Source organism: Thamnophis elegans, chromosome 5 (assembly GCF_009769535.1).
Source record: "Thamnophis elegans isolate rThaEle1 chromosome 5, rThaEle1.pri, whole genome shotgun sequence".
NCBI classification, from domain to species: domain Eukaryota; kingdom Metazoa; phylum Chordata; class Lepidosauria; order Squamata; family Colubridae; genus Thamnophis; species Thamnophis elegans.
In genome coordinates, this window is record NC_045545.1 from 16,153,831 (window position 1) to 16,174,974 (window position 21,144).

General features: G+C 40.8%; 1 protein-coding gene across 1 annotated transcript in view; it reads right to left on the minus strand.

The window, feature by feature from the left end:
• Window positions 1–21,144, minus strand: part of WDR63 (WD repeat domain 63) — a 36,029-nt gene extending 14,885 nt beyond the window's left edge. Inside the window, 17 exon segments of the mRNA XM_032217721.1 lie at window positions 1,912–2,059; window positions 4,238–4,311; window positions 6,819–6,947; window positions 9,171–9,260; window positions 9,422–9,447; window positions 9,450–9,545; window positions 11,527–11,717; window positions 12,891–13,013; window positions 14,400–14,599; window positions 16,055–16,113; window positions 16,116–16,194; window positions 16,353–16,414; window positions 16,417–16,456; window positions 16,811–16,874; window positions 16,876–16,990; window positions 18,847–18,888; window positions 20,880–21,144. Coding sequence (XP_032073612.1) covers window positions 1,912–2,059; window positions 4,238–4,311; window positions 6,819–6,947; window positions 9,171–9,260; window positions 9,422–9,447; window positions 9,450–9,545; window positions 11,527–11,717; window positions 12,891–13,013; window positions 14,400–14,599; window positions 16,055–16,113; window positions 16,116–16,194; window positions 16,353–16,414; window positions 16,417–16,456; window positions 16,811–16,874; window positions 16,876–16,990; window positions 18,847–18,888; window positions 20,880–21,144 — 1,803 coding nt within the window.

Sequence of the window (21,144 nt, forward strand, 5' to 3'; positions counted from 1 at the left end):
AGCATCTGACTCCTTGATTTGTTTCCATTTTTAACAATATATTTAAAACAGTATGAAAGGACAAACTCTGAAGAATTTAATGCTATTAAATCTTCTAAGATTAGTAACCGTTTAATTATTTTTCTTGTAATAAAGATTGGCTATTTCCTGTTAAGATAAAGCTATTTTTGGTGCATTTCATTTAAAGATATTATAGCACTGTATTTTTAAAAAAAAGATATTTCACATCAATTAAAGGTCACAAATATATATGTGTTATATAACTCATATAAAAATATTGTTGGCTTTGAAAGAAAACATTCAACGTTCAACAAAACAAAGTTTTAACATAAGTAATAACTTGAAACCAAAAATGTCATGAATGGGCATGACCAAGCCATATGAGTTAGAGAACTCTCTTGCAATAACAACACACAAAACTTGTTATCTAATCTTCTTAAAACATTATTTAAGGAGCTCATTAAACATGGTACAAGATTTTTTAATGATTAACTTTATCCTGGTGGACTGGTTTTAACTTCATCATCGTTAAACTAACTGCCTTAAAAAGAAGTGGACAGGATACCCCCGAGAAAGAATAATAGGAATGAAAGAAGCCCAACCCAAAATGTATTTTTAAAAATTCATAGCTCCCTTTATATTAGGTAAATGTTATAAGTGATATACTAGAATGAATTTCATTCTAGCTGTAGTAGAGATTAGGGAAAATACAAGAAAAAATGTTTATTCTAAAGCTGATTCCTGGGTGTATTGACATGTTAATATTTTAATTTTATAAACAACATTTAGTTTTCTAGTTGCTTTCCTGCCATGGAAGATGGGAGAAACAGCCTCAGGGAAACTGTCCAATGAGGACTACAGGAATTGGTAGTCCAGACTGAATGCTTGTATATCTGTAATAGGACAGGCTGAGCCTAAGGGCGACGTCAGGTGTCAAAAGAGGAATCAGCCTGGAGTCATTATGTTCTTATAAATAGTCTAAGTTCAACCCCTCTTGAATTCTGTTAATTCTTATCTAGCACTAATTTAGTGCTGATCATTTGTTGAGTAGATTCTTGTGCATAGGCATAAATCAGTTTAACTAATACTTATTCTGTGGTCTTGATCCTTTGTGAGAATAGCACCACCACAGTGCTCCAAGCAGGGCTGAACTTTCTTAAATAGGCTTAGAATCCAGCTGGCACAAAAAAATGGGACAGAAGTAGCTTAAAGCTGCAATGTGGAATTGCCTAGATATTTTTCAAAAATGGAGGGCTAAAACACCACTTCCAATAATAGGAATTTCCCCTCCCTTTTTCCTATTGGATAATCACAATTGAAAATTGAAAAAAATGCTGCATTTTTCAAACAAAATACCCATCAACTGAGATATTGAAGAATAATCTAGTACCGTGTGGAATTGAAAGAAAATGTATCCTTTTGCATATTTTAAAGTGACAATTAAATTAAATTCTCCATATGTCCACTAAGTTAGATTTCTGGTGATATGCATGGAGAACATTTCAATTTGGGGGAGGTTGAATTTTTTCCATTGAGTTTTTTCCAATTTGTTTCTAGATTTAAACTGACAAAAAACCAATTAACTGGATGACCTGTTATCCCTGGGTTCTATAAAACAATTATACAAAGCGATCTTTAATTGTTTTATAAAAAAATATCCACCCCATCTGGCAATTTCTTGCATTGCTTTCACTTTCTCGATGCCTTTGGGAAAGTAAGATTCAGCTTCCCGATTTCTGGCATATGGAGATCACACGATCTTCCATTGTAGCAATGTTTCAAGATATTCCTATATGAATATCAAATTTCATCTTTTAGGGGAGAAGATGAAAAGACTAAACATTAGGTTGAGGATGCATCTCCCCTACAGCTTAATCATTCTTTAAAGTTCTCTGCACGTCTCTGCTGTACCTTTATGATAGGTTTCCAGGCAAGGTCTAGGTGTTTGAAGGTGGTAGGCACATCAGGTGGAACATTAATAATGCCCTCTTCCTTTTTCTTCTCAGCTGAAGATTGTAAGGTAGGTCTGTAAGCTCGGAGATCCCAAATGTATATTGTGCTAGATAGATGGGAATAACATTAAAACTGGAAGAGTGCAAGGTTTCTTTTGTATGTAAACTGAGTATTTGAGCAATTTCTACTATATCTAATCAGTATCCAAACTAAGTAGATACAAGAAAAAGAATTATGCTGTGATGTTTGACAATCAGAAAGGATATCAATAGTCTTTATTATGGCCTACCAACCAGTCTTTAATGCACTCTAAACCAGTGATAGCGAACCTATGACATACGTGCCATATTTGGTGGCAAGCCAGCCATCAGTTCCGACGCACATGAGCACGCCAGTCAGCTGATTTTTCGCCCTCCCCAGGCTTCAGGGAAGCCCCCGGAGCTTGGGAAGGGGATGCATGTGCATGCATGGCGAGGGTCTCGTGCACATGCACAGGTTGGTAGTGAGATTGGGCACGTGCATGTGTGCGATAATGCATGCGCGTGCAATTTTGGCAAACCATAAGAAAAAGCCATCACTGCTCTAGGCTATTGTCTCAAGACCCGGGAACCCACAATAATTCCTTTCCTCCTCAATCAGTCTCACATTATGAGAGCAGGGCTAAGAAATCTGAATTGCAAAATGTCAGATGAATATAAGATGGCAGCAGATAAGAGGGGATCTATTTTAATCTCTTTCTTCCATGTACAGTCATCCAGACTTTTACAGGTCATGTCTAGTAGCACTATTTAAGAGGATGGCATAGTAGTGGTGTTTTTGAAAGGACCTTTGCTCATCCTCAGATGCTTCATGCCTCATGTAGTCATTTAGGTAGTTCCTTCAATATTTAATGCTTAAGATGACATTGGTATCAGATGACCAGTACGTGAATAGGATGTCCAGACCGAGCATTGTTTTGGGTGCTTTCAGCAGTACTTTGACTGCTTCCAGGAACATTTGTCAGAATGGGTAAGTGAAGGCAGGAGATGTCAGGAACAAGCAGCCATAGATAGTGCCTATGACAGCCTCAATGGCAGCAGTGCATCAGAACTAGGAATGGGTCCTTCTGAGGTCTTGGCCTTCAGCAGCTAATGATCATGCTGACTACTGACACTGGGGCTGCTGTTTCTGTGGTTCTAAGCAGGACCTAGAACCCCAAAGGCTACCAGGTCCCCTGGTGATTTGCCCTCTATGACATGTAAACTGCTGTCAATTTGGAGCAGACATAAGTTTAACTGGAAAGTGGAACAAAGTGAGTGTAAGCCAGCTTTGAAAGTTTCTTCACTTAGGCAGCTGTTTTGGTACCAATGGAAGGGTGAAACATTACCCAATCATTAGATCTCTCTTTTTAGGATTTTTTAAATAAGTACTCTGCTCAAATGTTTAGAAAACAAAACACTTTCAGGCAGTAATAGAAGTTGAAAACCAGATCCCAATGGTGAGATGCTACTACTAAGTTTCAGTAGAGCTTGAAAACCATCTGTCATGGGCGCTTCAGTTACCCAGAATAGAGATTGGACTCAATGGTTTAAACAACTTTTTTGAACATTGGCTCTATAAGACTAAAAGTTACGAAAGACTCTAAACTCAGCTGCAAGGGTGCAAATGTTTCTGCCCCAAAAAACCCCAATTGTTCTCTAAAAGAAGAAACAATGTTCCATAACTAGAATGTCTGCAAGGAAGGATCAAAAAAGTCATGGTCACCATGACCAGATGATAGAACCTCTGCCTTTTTATATGAGTCATGTAAAAAAGGAGTAGGACTTTAATCACATTTGCTCAGTCAGTATCTGGGGTGGTTTTTTTTGCATCACCCTACACTGACTGATCTTTTTTTCTAGTACAATTGAACTTTGCAAGTGACATTTCTTTGAACTGTTCAAATGGCAATTCAGAACATTAAGATGGTCACTGGTTCTATTTGTATTTGAATTGGAATTGGTATCTGCTTAACAAAAAAAAATGGTAATGGACTGGGGAAAATATGAAAAGAACAAGAAAAAGTTGTGAAATCAAAGAAACAATGGATTATTTATATCCTACCTCTCAATTTTGACATCATTGCAATCCAGGTTTGAAGATATATTTAAATCATACCCCTCTGACCAAATCACTGGAAACAGTGACATAAGAATATAGAATATTTTTGCTAATTTGGACACATAAGATCTAATAGGAGGAGGGAACATGCAGACATATTGTATAACTGTATCTTCATATAATATTTTTTTGAATAAAATATTACCAGTCTGGTGAACAGGTCATCAGCTGCACAGAAATTCCAGCTCTGTTTTCAAAAACAGTACCCATCCTGTTGACCTAAGAAAGATCAAGCAAAATACCATTTCATATTAGAAACAGGAAAATAACAATAATTTAAAAAAACCCACCACAAAGAGATAGATGTTCCAGGATGGGCAAACTCAGAAGTTGGAGGAGGCATGGTATCCTTCTGTGACCATGGTATCCTTCTGCGATGACTGCGGGGGGGGGGGTGGGAGGCACTGTCCTACGGTGGTTCTCCTCTTACCTCTCGGACAGGTCGCAGTCGGTGTTGGTCGGTCCTGTCCCCCCTCCTGTTTAATATCTACATGAAGCCGCTGGGTGAGATCATTCGACGGCACGGGATAAAATACCATCAGTATGCGGACGATATGCAGCTGTATCTGTCCGCCCCATGCCAACTCAGTGAAGCGGTTGACGTGATGTGCCAGGGCCTCAAGGCTGTTAGGGACTGGATGGGGGTTAACAAGCTTGTACTCAATCCAGATAAGACCGAGTGGCTGGTGTGTTTCCCTCCTACTAATTGGCCAAGTGTTCCATCTCTCAGGCTGGGGGGTCAAACAGTACGCCCCTCAGACAGGGTTCGCAATCCTGGACCCACAGCTGACTTTTGAACACCACTTGTCGGCTGTGACCAGGGGGGCATTTGCCCAGGTTCGCCTGGTGCACCAGTTGCGTCCCTACCTGAACCGGGAGGCCCTCACAACAGTCACTCGTGCCCTTGTGACCTCTAGACTGGACTACTGCAACGTGCTCTACATGGGGCAGCCCTTGAAGAGCATTCGGCAACTTCAGCTTGTCCAGAATGCAGCGGCACGAGCGATCGTGGGTGCACCTCGGTTCACCCACGTAACACCTATCCTCCGCGAGCTGCACTGGCTGCCTATTGGTTTCCGGATATGCTTCAAGGCGCTAGTCGTCACTTATAAAGCCCTTCATGGTATTGGACCTGGGTACTTGAGAGACCGCCTGCTGCCAATTCCACTAGACCGATTAGATCCCACAGATTAGGCCTCCTCCGAATTCCATCCGCTGGCCAGGGTCGACTGGCGACTACCCGGAGGAGAGCCTTCTCTGTGGCTGCTCCGACCCTCTGGAACGAACTCCCCGTGGAGATTCGAACCCTCACCACCCTCCAGGCCTTCCGCAAAGCCCTTAAAACCTGGCTGTTCAGACAGGCCTGGGGCTAAAGAACTATTGCCCCCGTCTCGAATTGGTATGACTGTTGTGTATTTTAAATTATGTATTGTTTTTGTGTCGTTTTAATTTTCTGTTTGTATCCCCCTTCCCTGGTTGAGTTGTGAGCCGCCCTTTTCCCCCGAAGGGGACTCATAAATAAAATCAACATTCAACATTCAAATGTAGAGATTGTGTTTTTTTTTTTGGCCAGGTATTGCATTATCCCAGGTTTATTAAAGGTTGCACAATATTTCCAATTAAAAGAAAGCAGAAATCCTTGTCCAAATATTCTAGAAACATTCATGTTCATTGACCATATTTAAAAACACCAGTTTTGTAACAGGCTTGCTAATTTGTTAAACAGCCAATTGTTCTTGGTTGTCTGATCGCCTTACTTTAGTAGAAAGTACAATAATAGTAACATCAATTCCCAGGTGAGAAAATAAAAAGTGAACATACTGCACATACTTAGTGACCACTGTGGTTGGACCCAAATGAAAATCATCTGACTGCTTTACAAATTTTCTGAAATTATACACATGTAATTTTTCTTCTACAACATTTATTCCACACCATGTGAAAGAAATGTTCTTGTGAATCAGCCCTTCGATTCCACAGGAATAAATAATGCTGGGGTTGTTATTTATTGCAAATTGAGACACAGGGTCTGTATTTTAAGTATTTATTTGTTAGGTTTATAAACCAACTTTTGTTTCAAGAATCTGAAGAAGCAGAGAGAACACTATGTCATCTGGTTGATCTCAAAACGTATGGAAGTTGTTTGGAGGAGGGGTGAGCTAGTGATGACTTTGAAGATACAAAGGGAGCTTCCATGATGGCGTGTGGATCTGATGTAAGGTTCTTTTGACCTCTTCTAGTACCGCAATCTAGGAATTTTCTGGGACTCCCATAGTGATCAGTAAATTTATGAAAATCTCACCCCATAAAACTAAAGAAAAATAAGCAAATACCGCCACAATCTATGAACGTACCATTCCTTTAAGCTTTTCTCAAAACTAGCTTAGCCTTGTCCAAACAAATCAAGACCAGGTTTGATGGCCCATTTCCTTCACAAGTCCAATAGGGTTTGCTCCTTTTTACATGATACCCCTCCAAGTTGCTTATGATACCCCAGAGGGGGTCATAACCTATGATTTGCAAGCCCCATTAAATATTCTATGAAATATAGGCATATAGGCTACATTTGTATCCAATACTTCCTCAAAACAGCACATAGCTGGATCTTCTCTCATTTTGCTTTCACAATAGCCACCTCTTGAAATAAGAAGACTGAACAAGTCTGGTGGTTTCTGGGTTTCTTTCCCTTAGTGGCTCAAGAGGAAAGCATAATATTTGAATCTTACCTCAAAAAAATCTGGCAGCCAGTGTATATCCGTTATTATAGATTTATGGCCGTATTCTATAGATGAGACTGCACAGTACCTCACCAAGTGTGGCTCCTTTCCCATTTGTTGTTCCAGCATGAAACTGGGCTAAAAATTGAACATGACCTGTTAACACTTAGGAAGAAACCAGCTATCACTCTTTTAAAAACCAAAACAAAGCTTATAGGCAAGATGGATGGCATAGAAGTTTAATGAACAAATAAATAAATGCTTCTTTAAAGTATAAGGATTTTTAATATTCACAGAAATTGATGATGCATCTGCCATCGTCAGTGGGAGGAAATAAGGAAAATATATTGGCTGGGGCAGGGGATGGCTGAGGCACTCAAACATTATTGTCATTATTTGATAATAATAATAATAATAATAAAGTCATTATTTCTTGTAACACAGGCACAGATATTCAAGTTTCAGATTTTCCTCTCCTGTCCCAAGAGCCATAAGGTTTAAAACATTCAGTTTTTAAATAAACCATGTTTTTCTGTCGTGTCAAACTGAGATTCGTTTAAATAGCCGAGGTGGGACGAGTGGTTAGGGTGCAGTATGCAGGCCATTTCAGCTGACTGTTATCTGCAGTTCAGCGGTTCAAATCTCACCAGCTCAAGGTTGATCAGCCTTCCATCCTTCCGAGGTGGGTGAAATGAGGACCCAGATGGGGGGCAATTTGCTGACTCAATTTGCTAAAAATCTGTAAACCGTAGAGAGGGCTGAAAGCTCTATGAAGCGGTATATAAGTCAAATAAATAAATAAATGAATGAATGAATGAATGAATGAATGAATGAATGAATGAATAAATAATAGTACCATAGATCCAACCCTTGATTTTCTGCCTTATTCTGAAACCACGGTTTGAAGCAAAGCTTTGAGTCGATTTAGGCTGAACGTGTGAAACTTATGTTTGTTTGAAAGTCCAAGTGAAAACTCCTAATCTCTATTTAGCCCTCTTGGAGGAGGTGTAGGGACCCCTGATGGCAAACTTATGGCACCCGTGCCACAGGTGACACGCAGAGCCATTTGTCAGGGCACGCGAGGAGTTGCCCTGTAAGCTGGCCAGAGCGCATGCTGGCCAGCTGACTTCAGCCTTTTGAGGCCATTTTTCACCCTCCGGAGACTTCCTTGAAGCTCCAAAGGGCAAAAAACCGGCCTACGAGCAAACCAGGAAGTGACTTCGGTTTGTCCGTAGGTCTGTTTTTCGCCCTCTGGAGACTTTAGGAAGCCCCTGAAGGCCTGGAGGCTGAACATCAGCCCTACGGACAAACCAGAAGTCACCATTCCCGAACTTCCGGGTTACCCGTAGGTCCATTTTTTGCCCTCCGGAGGCTTCAAGGAAGCTCCAGAGCCTCCAGAGAGCATCCGGGGGGGGGAAGCTGTTTTCGCCCTCCCAGGTTCCTAGAAAGCCTCTGAAACCTGGGGAAGGCGAAAAAAAAGTGGGGAAAAACAGTGTATGTGTGTTGCTGATTGCGCGCATGCACATGCGCTAGGGTGTGCACACACGCATAGCATTATGGGTGTCGCACGCTGGTGCACAAACCCCTGTGCTCCCCCTGCTTTTGGCGTGGCAGCCAAAAAAGGTTTGCCTCACACTGCCTACAATCACTGCCATACAATACAGGTATTTATCTAGGAGTAAGTAAGGAGTAATTGACAGCAGGGAAGAAGAATAAGTATGGAATACTCCACACGTTAACTGTTGTGCCAGCAGAGGTGCGACTTGGGCATTTTTAAAACTTTCTCATATTCTGAAATGTCCACAACACAATCTGGCATTGGAGTAGAACAACAGATTTGACAAATCAAGTGCAGGAGAGGTGTTCGAAACACATCTCTTCTACATAATATTCCCCCCCCCCCATGATGAATATCCCCCTCCAATTGTGCTGAGACTATACATTTCCCAAATTCTAATGAGATTAAGAAAGAGCTTTTCTTGACTGTAAGAAATTACAATGCTAGGATTATATGCGTAGGCAAGAAAGGAAGGCCTTTTTGGTTTCAATATCAGAAAGGTAGAAGTTATAAAAGTTGAAAGTAGCAGACTTAACTCCAGATGTGGAAATATAGTAGTGACATTCACAGTTCTGTTATCATCACAGTTCTATTATGTGGACCATGTGTTTTGGAAATTTGAGAGCATGTTTGGTCATCTGCAGCCCAGATTATCTCAATTTTTATAAAATGCCATTAATATTATTAGGAAAAACTGGGGGAGAGAGCGTAACTTATAACACAATGTATACAAACATATAGTTCAATGCTCACTTTAAAGGAGAGAAAGAGAGAGAAAGAGGTATACAATTCCAATTGCTAACCTGTCCATTCAGACAGCCTCCAACAATGATGTTCGGATCATTTGGAGAAAACTCAAAGCAATAAACATCTTCAGGGCACTCCAGCATCAACTAGAAATAACATTGGGGGGAGAGGGAGAGCTCATCAATTTGAACACCATACAGGATCGAGACACCATTTTCCCGAAGACCATTTTCACAAGTAAAGTCATTTGTCTCTTTGTTGGTTAAACAATGTTCAGAAATAAAGTCATCAAACAAACAGAGAATACCTGAGGATGAATTGGGTCAGCAAACTCCAGAAGAGAATTGGGGCTTTCCATAAGAGCAATTTCCCAGATTGGGCTACTCGTTCCTCAAAAGAGAGCCGTTCCGTCACTGCTACAACAATTATTCCTGAATGAAGACAATATACCATGTTACCCAGAAACTAAGACCCAGACTTATTTTCTTTTGACCCTCCGAAAAATGGCTAGGGTTTCTTTCAGGGGGGGGGGTGTGTTAATTTTTTTAAGGTGCAGAAGGTGGTGAGGGCGGTCACCTTTTATCCTCAGCAGCCTGAGCAGCCCTGAAATGACTGAGGAAGGAGGGCTGCCTTCTGTGCTGTATGTGTGTATGTATGTATATGTGTGTGTGTATGTATATGTGTGTGTGTGATATGTGTGTGTGTACTGTGTGTGTGTGTACTGTGTGTGTGTATGTATATATGTATGTGTATATATATGTGTGTGTGTGTGTGTGTTGCATTTGTGCTGATAAATAAATATTTATTTATCAGCACAAATGCAACACAAATGTAACAAAGGCAACAGTAAAAATAATGGCTTTCTGTCTGGATGGTCTCTTGATGAGCCGATAGACAGAGAAAGGAAGTAGTATGCTTCCTCCCATATTTGGGCATACCAGGGGTTGTGACACAATACATATATCTTGGCATATTCGGGTCTTTTCCAGTGTAAGTATTCAGGTCTTTTCCCGTGTAAGATTGAGAGTATCTTGGCGACGTTTCGACGTGATGATCCCACTTGCCATCTTCAGGCTGGTGCCTTTGACTTCGTGCTTGTGCGAGCAAAGCCTGACCGGAGCTGCTTTCTATAAATATTGGTGTGTGTGTGTGGAGTGCTGGCTTTGTTGCTGTAGGCGGATTCGTTGGCTGTGTTGTAACCTCTTGATTAGTTGATGGAGTTGATGTTTGCAGATTAGTCGGCTGTTTTGTAACATCCTGTGTGGCTGAGGTACAGGCTGTGTGTTCTTTTGTGTTACAACACAAAAGAACAATAGGCACACAGTCAAGAAATTAATTTTGAAGGAACCAGGTTAATCTCCAAAACTGAACACTTCAACAAGAGAATAATTATGGAAGTTATCGAAATAGAGACACCCCCCCCCCCATGAATAAATGTGACAATACCTCCCGCCTACCAGACATCTGGAAACCAGCCTTAGTCAACAAACGAGCCCCACCCACCACCCAGGCCGTTACAACACAAAACAACAACGGACACACAGCCAGCACCAATCAGCACCAATCTACCAATCATGATAAAGCCACACATCCAATCAATCCACTTATTGAAACAAAGCCAGCCCCCACCAAGATTTATAGAAAGACGGCAGCTCCGACCACACTTTAAGCCCAAAACACCAGCCTGAGGATGGCGGGTGAGACCTCACTGAAACGTTGCCAAGACAATCTCAATCTTACACGGGAATATATATGTTTGTTGTGTGTATGTGTGTATACACACACACACACACACACACACACACACACATATATTCAGGATAGTAGAAAAGAGAAATCTTTATTGCGGTGAAGTTTGCATTTCCCTTCCCCCCTCCCCTCCCTTCCTCTTTTATTTACAATTGTTATACAGTCATGGTTGAAAGGCTTGGAGATATGATACATCACTGGTGCACTGCTTGAGCCAGTGTTAAGCTTTTCAGTCATAGGCAATACTTTTGGGAAGCTTATTGTATCCACCTTTTTCCTCTCTTTTTCTGATTTTTTTTTAGAACAACAAAATGTTTTTAGAACAACAAAAATTTTGCTTATCCCCAAAATTTAAAGTTTTCCACTCTTTTAGAAAAGGCTATCTCCAGATTTTACATGACAACTGCTCTCAGTATTTATCAAATGTTTAGAAGAGGTATTCACAATCAGCCAACACTTCTGCCTAGTTAGGACAGTGATTCCAATTCCACAGTATTATAAATTATCTGGTAAATATTTCAAATGTTTTTCTCAGTGCACTTCCTGATTTCTTTTTCAGAAAACAGAATCGATAAAATACAACAGCCACTCACTACCTTTTGAAAATTTCCAGATACCCATCACAATTGTTGTAAATATGAAGCATTTTTTTGTAAACCTTACCATAAATGGTTGGGTGCCAGGAGATGCAGCTAACAGTTCTGTCCTTGAGATAATGCAGATCTGTAAAGGACTGATATTCCTTCATGGTAACATCAGATTTACCTGCAAAACCACTTTCCTCTTCCGCAAGAGCTTTCCAGTCATCGAAAAAAACATTCATGATTTCATTTTGTTGCAGTGCAATCTCAACTCTGTGCCAGGGGGAAAAAGAGAGAGGGAGGGAGAGGTAAAGGGAGGGAGAGGAAGAGAGGGGGGGGGGTTAAAATACTTGAGAGATTATCTACATTAGGCACCAATGGGTTCTGAGGAAAATTTGCATGGTAGGGCTATCCTACCAAGCATGTGAGTACCTGCAAAAGCCCTCACTATTTTGGACTGCTGGTGTTATTGCCTGCAGTTGGTCAAGGTGTGTCCCCATCTGAGCAGACAACCTGGCGTTTCTCTTTCAATTAAAATAAATAACACATAGGGGAAAGAACAAAACAATTTAAAAAACACAACATACATGTGGCTTAGCTGGGGTTGGACCTGATTTAAAAATCAGCAACCCCAGGCCTGTCGGAACAGCCAGGTTTTGGTGGCTTTTTGGAAGGCCACGAGAGTGGGAAGGGTCCGGATCTCTGCTGGTAGCTCGTCCCACAGAGCCGGAGCAGCTACAGAAAAGGCTCTCCCACGAGTGGTCGCCAGATGGCATTGTCCAGTCGACGGCACCCGGAAGAGGCCTAGCCTGTGGGTTCTTATCGGACGTTGGGAGGTGTGTAGCAGGAGACGGTCTCTCAGATATCCAGGTCCAATGCCATGTAGGGCTTTAAAGGTAATCACCAGCACTTTGTAGCACGTCCGGAGACCAATAGGGAGCCAGTGCAGCTCGCGGAGGATAGGTAACATGGGTGTACTGAGGTACACCCGATATTGCTCGCGCGGCTGCATTCTGGACCAACTGTAGTCTCCGAACACTCTTCTAGTAGCAAATGTTCATTAGTAATGGACCTGAATCTATCAATGCTTACTATAAACCGGAAACCAGAAGTAGGGCTCACCCCAGCAAGCTTCTTGGCAGAGCTATGTAGAGATCCTTTTCTAAAGGGGATGTCTCATCAGTTTAATAACTGCAACTCACACTGAACTGGCACTGCTCAAATACAAGGAATGAATACTGAAAAGTTGCATCTGTCACTAAAGCAGTGTAGAACAGTGTTTCTCAACCTTGTCAGCTTGAAGATGTCTGGACTTCAAGTTGACAAGGTTGAGAAACGCTGGTATAGAATGTTGGGGTTTTTTGGGGGGGGGTATTGGGGGGGTTGTTTATTTGCATATTATCGCCTGCATCTCAGCACATTACATTAGTGGAGCACAATACTAACCGTAAAGCCACAGACACGATAAAGGTTTTCAATTTCAATTCTTCTGATGACAAGTACACCTCCTTTTCATTTTCTGAAAATTCTCTCGGGTAATATTGTGTCGTTGCATTTTTGGGATAAGTCCTAAAGCACATGAATTCCATTGTTTAAAAAGAAAGAGGGAAAAAAGAACTTCCCAACACTGAAGGCTAGATATCATAATTTAAATAATGTTTTTGTCCTATAGCTGAGGTGTCAAACTGGTGGTTTGCGGGCCAGATGCATCATGCGCAGGTCACACCCACCCCAGCTCCGCGAAGCAGAAAAACGTCACGATACGTCACGTGACGTCACATGACGCCACGGGTTTGACACCCATGTCCTATAGCATCTACTAATTTTGCAGATTTTTGACAACCACTCCACAGTATTGGTTGATGCTGTAGGGTTGAGGAAACATAGGCAAATCTAATTGAAAAAGAGAGAAATATGGGTGCCACCTTTTTCTTTTAGCACAATCAGTTGTGGGTTCATTTCAGAGGTGGGTTCCTACCAGTTCGCACCTATTCGGTAGAACCGGTTCGTCAAATCTACCGAACCGGTTAGAAGAGGTTCCACCAGTGGACCCGGAAAGCAGGCCACACCTACAGAAGAGTTCCAAAAATTTTTGAAACCCACCACTGGATTGGATATGATTATTCTGCACTATCATGCTCATATTTATAAAACTCAGTGCCTCTGTGAAAGGTAAGGATGACTACTGCGTTTGTGGTGCAATCAGAACATTGCGTGTGTTGAAGTTGTTTTAATGCAAACCAAAGTTGCCTTTTAAAAAACAAGTTTACATCATATTCTTATGCATGCCAGTGCTGTGTGTGAGATAATTTAAGGTGGTTTTGACAAGTGTCGTCGGCATCTTCATATCCGGTCACATGGGTGGCAAGCCACTCACTGGTCACATGGGCGGCAAGCCACTCCCACAAAGGAGGCCACACCCACAGAGTAGGTTCGAACAATTTTTGAAACCCACCACTGGTTCATTTGTTTACTTTTGTTTAAGATGATATGTGATTTTAAAGCATGGTTTTCATTTTAGTGCTAAATCACTATGGGAAGCATATGGCTTATCCAAAAAAAATCTATTGGTCTGATGCTCCCCTGATGGGTTAGATTTCAATTTCCAGAATCCCCAGCTGAAGACTCATTTCTATTTCCTTGGGCATGAGCCAGACCCTGAACTCACAAGATACAGCAACCTTATTTAATCTAAGTAAATCTGACTGTGATCAGTAACCACTGAATGGGTAGTCACACTCAGAACTCCATTACATTGTTCTGAATTCTATCATAGACAAAAGGCAGAATACAGATGAAATTAGTATCTGAAATCTCTCACACACATGCTTTCTAAGTGCAAGAAAGTAAAAGTTGTTATTCTCTTCCCTCTAAAAAAAATCCCCTCCCTCCCAAAAAAAAGGGCACAATTTTTCTTCCCTTTTTGAAACAAAAATTAAATTATGAGTTTTATACCATTTTGTCTGAGTTCCAGTACTTTCTTCTTCTGGAACTACCTGAACGCCAATATCTTTCTCTAGCTGCCGAATGGTGAAGTACTTGTCTTGATAGGGCATACACTCCACGTAGGCATGTTTATCAAGTGTCGCATTTCTGTTTTGGAACTTAACCCGAATCCCAAATTCTTTGTGTGGTCGAGAAATCAAATATTTAATCTGAAAGTCCAATAAAAATATTTCTTAATGCAAGGATTTCTTTGGAGCAGTGTCAGTCCTAGGTGTCAGGATCAGATGGTTACATTATATGGCTTGGCTTTTTTGTTATTCCTTTTGATCTGATATTATATTTAAAATGCTGCATTGATAGGACAGCTCATATGACATAAGAGGTTATCTTTATAATAGTCCATATGATCAGGGAGGTAGCGTTATTTGATTGGAATTTTAAAAAGAATCGCAATGAATTTTTTTTCTCTTATCTCTCATGGGCAGAACGACTGAACATTCAGATCGTATAGGACAACATACTCCTTATACCAGAAGAAATTTTGCTATTTGTATTTTAAAACTTTTTAAATAATAAATGTACATAAAGATACTTATAATTTTCTGTGAAGTAAAATCTAACTACATAATATATATATTCACATGGTTTCCTGTGTTAGGCAGTATACAATTAACAGCAAGTTTATGCATAGATATTTAGAAGTTAATTGACCATATTCCTAAATTAGTTTGAAAAGAACACAAATGAATTTTGTGATTTTGATTATTAAACAACTATTCCAAAAATGGCATGCACAGTAATCCATATTTGCCTAGGTAAATACAGTACAAAATTATCAAAAAAGAAAAAGAGTCAGAGAGAGAGAGAGAAAAAGAGAGAAGAGAAAAGAGCAGGAAAGAAGGAAATAAACAGAGACAGACAGACAGAGAGATTATAGGAAGGAAGGATGAAGGAAGGAAGGAGAATGGAATATGTAAAGGTCAGGGGTGGGTTTCAGGCGGTTCGTGGCGGTCCCTGCGAACCGGTTGGTCGGCGAACCCGGAAGTAAGTAACTTCCAGGAACGCCGAAGGATCCACCGCCCGCCCGTGTTTCTTACCCGGTTTTGACGAGTTCTGCGCTTCCACGCATGTGCAGAATGTATACAGCGCCTGCGCGATCCTCCAGGAGCAGCTGGAGCATCACAGGCGCTAGTACGCATGCGTGCACTGCACGCGTGCACGAGGACGCCGCCGGCCCCGTTCCAACTGAAAGGTAGATAAAAATGCATATAGACCTTTCTCCCGTTTCCTCAAGGTTTGCTTGTTATGGGATCAAAGTGTTGAAATTTTCAAGAGGTTCATTCAACTTTATATAAATACAGTGGTACTTCGGTACTCATCGTTAATTGGTTCCAGGAGGCCCGATGAGTATCAAAAAATACAAGTACCACATTTTTCTCATAAGGAATAATGCAGTGAGTCACAAGGCAGCTAACACTAATAAGTTCTCACAAACTAACAAACAACAAGGGAGAAAATTTTCCCATCAAAATGTATTGAGTACCAAATTTGATGAGTTCCTAAGCAGTTGAGTACCACAGTGCCACTGAAGCTAGAATCTAATTCTACAGAGTATTACGAGATTACTCCCTTAGATTTTGCTTAATAAAATTAAATCTCCTTACCCTCCTTGTTGATTCCCTGACTGATTCTTCTTCAATTTCCTTTTCACTTCCAAGCGAAACCAAGGTTTGGGCACAGGAGGTTTATAAACCTCTTCAGGCACCCCTTCCTTAACGTCTTCCTCTTCCTCAGGCTCTGGTGGCTATGGAGGTGAAAATAGTAAGGGTTTTAAATATTTAATGTATTGATTAAAAAAAAAATAGAGGTAAAGACTACATTGTCACACTTTATATTACTCTCTCTTCAGAATACTATTTTGACCCCTATCATGCACACCAAATAAGTGGAACAAACTCTTACATTTAAAATGTTTTCCTTTGCTTCTTCAGTTGCAATAAGATAAAAGATTTGTCCATATTTAATTCTCTGTCAAAGACTAGCAGGAGCTCTTCGCCAGGATAATCCTGAGTGAATATAGAAAAGTGGATTTTTATAATTAGAAAAAAATACTAACCTCCAAATAGAACTGAGAAAAGAGAAGAGGGGTGAGAGGCTGAATTTGTATCTCGACCCTATGTCAGTTGCTATCCATCATTTAATAGTCCAACGTTTTTGGCTTTTGAATTTATTTTTAACATGTATAATAGAGATAGATATCCTCTTCTTCAATATGGAGTCATTTTTTAACCAGCTCGTTTAAGCTGACAATTTCTAATCCAAAAATCTCAAAAACCCCAATCTAGAATAATTGATATAATCAAGCACATCAAGTTCCAACAGAAAATTTTATATACAACGTGCCTTGAAGGGTAACTTACTAGTATAACTTTTTTGATAGGGTGGAAGTCAGAAATTGCAGCTCTTGTCTTCATGTCATTAATAATCTTCCTTTTTAATGAGCTTGTAAGGATTTTCAGCTGTTACATCTATATCAGCAGAGCAGTTAAATATTTCTTGTGTTTTTTCAGTGAGGACCAAGGGAAATATTTCTGGGTGGCCTGAAAAAATATAAAATTTTCTTCAGTGAGAGAGAGAGAGAGAAAGAGAGGAGACAGACAGACAGACAGACTACTGCATTCACTCCAAAGTTCCACAATGTCACAAACATTCTAAAACGATAGTGTATTTCTCAATAAATTCAATATACTCTTTTCCTACGTTTTGAATGACCCTGCGTTCAATGTAGTCACATCAAAATGAAATTATGGCCAGTCGTCTGATATTGTAAAACAAGAATAAATTGCCAAGAAAATGGAAAAGGGTTGTTTTACATTCCAGAAGGACTTTATATTGTCCTGAAGCATGAGTGTGTATGTGTATATCTGGTTAACTGTATTATTAAGGAAACCATGGACTTCAATGGAAACTAAATGTTGTCTTTCCCATAGATGATTCTTTTCATATAAAAAATCTAGAGCTCCCTGAGAATGTTCTTTAGAAAAGGTTGACTAAATTAATTAAGAGGATCTTAGACTCAGGCTACAAAAAAACTACATTTTGATATAAAATCATCAATTGAACTACTTCAGTCCCAGGGAACTTCAAGCCTTCCAACAGTATTACAGGAATACTACTAGCCAGAGTTCTCCCCTATCCAGTGGTGGGTTTCAAAAATTGTTCGAACCTACTCTGTGGGTGTGGCCTCCTTTGTGGGAGTGGCTTGCTGCCCATGTGACTGGATGGGAGTGGCTTGCCACCCATGTGACTGGATATGAAGATGCCGACGACACTTGTCAGAACCACCTTAAATTACCTCACACAGAGTACTGGCATGCATAAGAATAGGATGTAAACTTGTTTTTTAAAAGGCATTTTTGGTTTGCGTTAAAACAACTTCAACACACACAATGTTCTGATTGCACCACAAATGCAGGAGACATCCTTACCTTTCACAGAGGCACTGAGTTTTATAAACATGAGCATGATAGTGTAGAATAATCATATCCAAGGACCAGTGGTGGGTTTCCAAAAATGTTAGAACCTCTTCTGTAGGTGTGGCCTGCTTTCCAGGTCCACTGGTGGAACCTCTTCTTGCCGATTCGGTAGTTTTAATGAACCAGTTCTACCGAATAGGTGCGAACTAGTAGGAACCCACCTCTGCCCCTATCCCTCTAACACCAAATGGAAACCAGGCGAGGTTATTTGGGGTTTCTTTCTCACACTAGCTCTTTTTGCAGGACTGAGTTGTCATTTCTCTTCCCTTAATGGATTTTGCATTCCTCAGCAAGATTATCTCCACCTTCTTAAAGAATTTAAAATAAACAACAAGAAGCCAAATAAGATTTGATCTATGAAAATTATAAATGGGTCAAGGGCAGGAGTGAAATGCTACCGGTTCAGACCTGTTTGCCTGAACTGGTAATAAAAAAAGCTACTGGTTTGCCTGACCTGGTAGTAAACACTCGGTAGCAGTCTCTGTCCACTTGCCCAGATATCATTACGTCCATTTTTGATGCTCTGCGCATACATGGAAGGTCCTGTGCATGCACGGAGGTGGTGCATGTGAATGGGGCGAGCGCATGCACGTGCACGCTCACATTTGCAAACCAGTAGTGAAGGTAAGTAGATTTCACCACTGGTCAAAGGTCCAGTTAAATTTGTAATATTGACTTTCACAATAAAATTTTGGAATTAACTATAAAAAATGAATAGCTTCTTGTGAAAACGAGATTTATTTTGCCTATCTTAGGTTGCTGTATGTTATGACAAAGATACGCAATTTTATGATTTTTGTGCTTAGCTCCGCTGAGGCTGAATAAAGAAGATATTTTTGTTGATCATTAATGTTGTTTATGGCTGGCATGATTATGCATACTTTATCGCTTATTTTTGTTTTCTTTAGTATTGAACTTACCCATGCTTGCCATAGATAGATCAGGCTCCTCTTCTTTTTTAACTGAAATAAGACAAAGAGGTTTTAATGTAAATCTTTCTGAACCAGGTAGGGCATGCTTTGTGTTTTTAACAAACACAGTGTTTTGTGTGTGGATTATCCTCTGCTAATGTGCTGAAATTCCTAGTAATGCTAATAGCAGTAGCAATAGCAGTTAGACTTGTATACCGCTTCATACGGCTTTTAGCCCTCTCTAAGCGGTTTACAGAGTCAGCATATCACCCCCACAGTCTGGGTCCTCATTTCACCCACCTCAGAAGGATGGAAGGCTGAGTCAACCCTGAGCCGGTGAGATTTGAACCGCTGAACTGCAGATAACAGTCAGCTGAAGTGGCTTGCAGTACTGCACCCTAACCACTGCGCCACCTCGGCTCAGCCAAACTAGTAGGGTTTATGTACTGTCCTTCACCTGAAATATTTGATTTTGTCAGTGACTTTTATTTGATGAGTTTGAGTATTATGACAGAAAATGAAATAGAAACACTCTTCCAATCTTGATTTTATAAATTTCTAATCCCAGACCAGGAACAAACTACCCCCTCACTCCATCACACAAATAAAAAGTTTTCTTACACAGGGGATAGCCTAGTATCTTGATGTGATGATGATTTATTACACTTGTTTGCTGTCTGACTCCCAAGAATTCTGATCACTATTTTCATGGCTGCATATTTCTTCGTAAAAGTAATAAAATTATATGTATATAAAAATTTTAAGAATAAATACCGTGTTTCCCCAAAATAAGGCACTTGGCCTTATTTTCAGGGAGATCTTATTATTTTGGGGTGCAGGAGGGAGTGAGAGTAGTCACCTCATGGCTGCTGCTGTGTTGCAATATTTTGGGGGAGGGCTTATTTTAGTATATGCGCTCAAAAGCCCTTTTGGGCTTATTATTTCGGGAGGTCTTATTTTCAGGGAAACGTGTGTGTGTGCGCGCACGCATGTGTGTGTATTTGTTATTCCAACAGATAAAAACACAAAGGGAAAGAAATACCTTGATTCAAAGAAGAATCTCTCCTCAAAAATGAGCAGAATGGAGCATGAATAGAGAATGGTATAAAATCACATAAAAGCACCCTACTTTTGGCTTACACACATTATGTATTCTGGGATCAGTTTTTTACTGCCTGACATGGTTTCCTTTCCAGTAAATCCTCTGAGTCTTCATAGCAGCTGCTGCAGTTGCAGGAAGTCAGTGGTGGGTTGCAGGCAGTACGCCCAGGTATGGGCGTACCGGAGCCAGCCTGGAGCACCGGATACTGTTCCGGTACGATGCTCCAGAGGACCCACATGCCCGCCCGAGCTCCTTACCTGTGTTTTTAAGGCTTCCGCGCTTCCATGCACACGCATGGTGCGTACAGTGCCTGCGTGATGCTCCACGGAGTAGCTGGAGCATCACAGAGGCACTAAGATGCATGGACCTTTCCCTGTGATTCAGTTAAAATTGTATTATCTATACTTGAGCCATTCATAATATTTCCAGTCCCCGCTGCTATCTGGTCTCTATAGTTTCTGGTCTGGTTTGTCATAAGATGTTGATGTCCTGATTCCAGGTGTGCAGATCGCCTTAAAGCCATTCATTTAACCTTCTGACTGTTGCCTGCCCCCTCTGAAAGTAACCAGTGAGGGAGGGAGAAGAAGGATGGATGATGGATGGAGGATGGATGGATGGATGATGGATGGACGGATGGACGGACAGAAGGAGGAAGGGAGGGAGGGAGGGAGGGAGGAAGGATGGTAGGGAAGAAGGGAGGAAGGGAGGAAGGGAGGAAGGGAGGGGTGGAGGAAGGGAGGGAGGGAAGAAGGGAGGAAGGAGGAAGGGAGGAAGGGAGGAAGGGAGGAAGAAGAAAGGAAGAATATCCAAAATCTTCGAATAAATGCACACAAACATTGACAAAGCATTAGTTGCATTCATCCATTCTTGAATATGATTGTGTTCATATTTAGATTTAAGACAAATAACTTTCTTCAGTTCTATATAATATTACACTTACCAGGAGATTTTGGTTTTCCTTTGGGACTTCCTTTTCCTTTGGCTGACCCTTTGGGGCTTCCTTTTCCTTTGGCTGACCCCTTAGGACTTCCTTTTCCTTTGGCTGACCCCTTAGGACTTCCTTTTTCTTTGGCTGACCCCTTAGGACTTCCTTTTTCTTTTGGTGATCCTTTAGCTTTGCCTTTGCCTTTGCCTTTACCTTTCTTTGCTGAACCATCACTATCAGGTGAGGTACGCAGTTCGGCAGGTGTTGGACTTTCATCCAT